This window comes from Canis lupus, chromosome 17, assembly GCF_048164855.1.
Source record: "Canis lupus baileyi chromosome 17, mCanLup2.hap1, whole genome shotgun sequence".
In the NCBI taxonomy this organism is placed as follows: Eukaryota; Metazoa; Chordata; class Mammalia; order Carnivora; family Canidae; genus Canis; species Canis lupus.
Window position 1 is genome coordinate 42796174 of NC_132854.1, and position 2631 is coordinate 42798804.

Here is a 2631-nt window from a genome sequence, read left to right on the forward strand (position 1 = left end):
AGAACGCATGAGGGGACAGAGGGGCAGAGGGAGAGGGAAAAGCAGACCCCCCCCTCTGAGCAGGGAGCCCCACATAGGGCTTCATCCCAGGACCCTAGGATTATGACCTGAGCAGAAGGCAGACGCTTAGCCAACTAAGCCACCCAGGTGCCCCAACATCCTCATTCTAAGTATAAAGAAATTGTTGCACAACAATTTTAAATCATGTCTTTGGTCATATAGCTATTAAGTGACAGAGCTGGAAACTGAACCTGCACCCTAACCATCACTCGTAGGTAGTCTATTTACCTTATCTTAATCCTGTTGCTCCAGACCATTACCATATCACAGACACTATTTTTTTAAAAAGATTTTATTTATTTATTCATGAGAGACACAGAGACAGAGAGAGAAGCAGAGACACAGGTAGAGGGAGAAGCAGGCTCCATGCAGGGAGCCCGACATGGGACTCCATCCTGGGTCTCCAGGATCAGGCCCTGGGCTGAAGGTGGCGCTAAACCGCTGAGCCACGGGGGCTGCCCCGACACTTTTTTTTTTTTTTTTTTTTTTTTAAATGAGAAATCACAATCTTGTTTTCTTGTATGAAATTCAATTGGATTATTTGCAACTACTTTCGATTATGAACTTCTCAAATAGCTCAATTTCTTTTTACGTTTATGATTACACTTCCATGGGAGTTATCTCACTATTGTATTCTAATAAATGTTCCCTGGTACTGTAAGTATATAAAAGTGTAATGACTTCTCCATTTTCATCTTACTTGATCCTTTCCCCAAAATCCAACATACCATTAGAGATATGCAGACATTTTTAGGTGATCCTTTCAAATTAACTTCTAGTAAACCTTAATTTTACTTGGTATCAAATTTTTAGTATTATTTTATGAGAGCATTATTTAACAGTTATTCACATAATTAGACATTTAATCAATGATTCATTTTTTTAATATTTCTGATACCTTTAAATAGACATCAGGAACCTAAGTCTATTAGATAATGTTGGCAAATAAATAACTATAATAGGCTATAATGAGAACTATGAAAAAAGATGGACAAGCTCATATTTAAGAATTTATAGTCCTCATAAAATATATGGAACAACATATATTTGCCTACAGACTAGACATCTAAGTGTTCATCTCTCTGTCAGACCTTCTCTGCCATACACAAACCTGAAAACACACACACAGTTAAATTTCATTTTTTTTCTTTTTTTAAAGATCTTTATTTATTTATTCATGAGAGACACACACACACACAGAGAGAGAGAGAGAGAGAGAGAGGGGCAGAGACACAGGCAGAGGAAGAAGCAGGCTCCATGCAGAAGCCTGACATGGTACTCGATACCGAGTCTCCACGATCACGCTCTGGGCCAAAGGCAGGCGCCAAACCACTGAGCCACCCAGGGATCCCCAACACAATGAAATTTCAATTAAGACATCATGTTGTGTAATTATAATCATATATTCAGACTATTATTGTTTCTGCATTTCTCTACTACCACTACTAAAATACAATTTAATAATATCTTGCTGTCACATTATTGCAATAACTTCCTGGTTTACTTGCTCCCACACTGTATTCTTAACAATAAACACTGATTCCCATTTCACCCAAATCAAAGTCAAAGTCCTTTCATTGAGTTTCAGAACTCTATATTTCTGATGCCCACTGACTTCCTGATAGTCTCTACTGATACGATTGTCTAACTTGCTCACCCCTTTCCAACTACTCTTTTCCTCCTTATTTTTCCTCAGATACTCCATGCTTGATGATCTTTGCACTGACACATTCCTCTGCCTTGACTGTTCCCTCCCCAGATATTCATATTACTAATTCCTTGAACTTTCCTCAGTTATCTACACAAATATTATGTTGTCTGTCAGTAAGCCCTACAACGAGTTGATCTTTAAAACTGATATGCGGGAGACTCCGGCGGCTCCGCGCTGAGTGCAAGAATCACCATGATTCTTCAGAGGCTCTTCAGGTTCTCCTCTCTCATTCGATCTGCAGTCTCAGTCCTTTTGAGGAGAAACATTGTTGTTACAGCAGTGGCATTTAACAAGGAACTTGATCCTGTACAGAAACTCTTCATGGACAAGATTAGAGAATATAGAACTAAATGCCAGACATCTGGAGGACCTGTTGATACTGGCCCAGAGTACCAGCAAGACCTGGAGAAGGAGCTTTTTAAGCTTAAGCAAATGTATGGTAAAGCAGACATGAATACGTTCCCTGACTTCAAATTTGAAGATCCCATGAAGTCTTAGCCAAACCCCAGTCCTGAAGAAATAATGTAAAATTTATTTGGCAATTTGTCCTAGATTAGTTGTACAACTGGATCAGAATAAACATGTTTCACAACTGTCAAATGTTCAGAGAACTGTCAAATGTTCTTTTAATTCTGGTTCCAAATAAATTATTTGGTGATGTTGGGTGTACACTTGAGTGTATTGAATTCTGTGTCTCAGCACCAATTTTAAATCCTCCCATTTGGTTATAATGAATCAGGTGGAGACCTTGCATAAATTGGCTACAACTTGCCCATAACCCACCAGACTGTTCTCAGTGTGCAGGACTACCCTTTAGAGGAGACTTACTGCCTGAGCGGAGCCACCCTGACCTAAGGAAT

The 2631-nt window shown here is 39.3% G+C and overlaps 1 protein-coding gene across 1 annotated transcript; it reads left to right on the forward strand.

The window, feature by feature from the left end:
- The first annotated feature begins 1926 nt into the window (after positions 1–1926).
- LOC140608404 (ATP synthase-coupling factor 6, mitochondrial-like) lies at positions 1927–2430 on the forward strand. The gene has a single exon (XM_072783263.1). It carries the CDS (start codon positions 1964–1966, stop codon positions 2267–2269), a length of 306 nt encoding a protein of 101 aa, XP_072639364.1. The 5' UTR covers positions 1927–1963; the 3' UTR covers positions 2270–2430.
- The last annotated feature ends 201 nt before the right edge of the window (positions 2431–2631 follow it).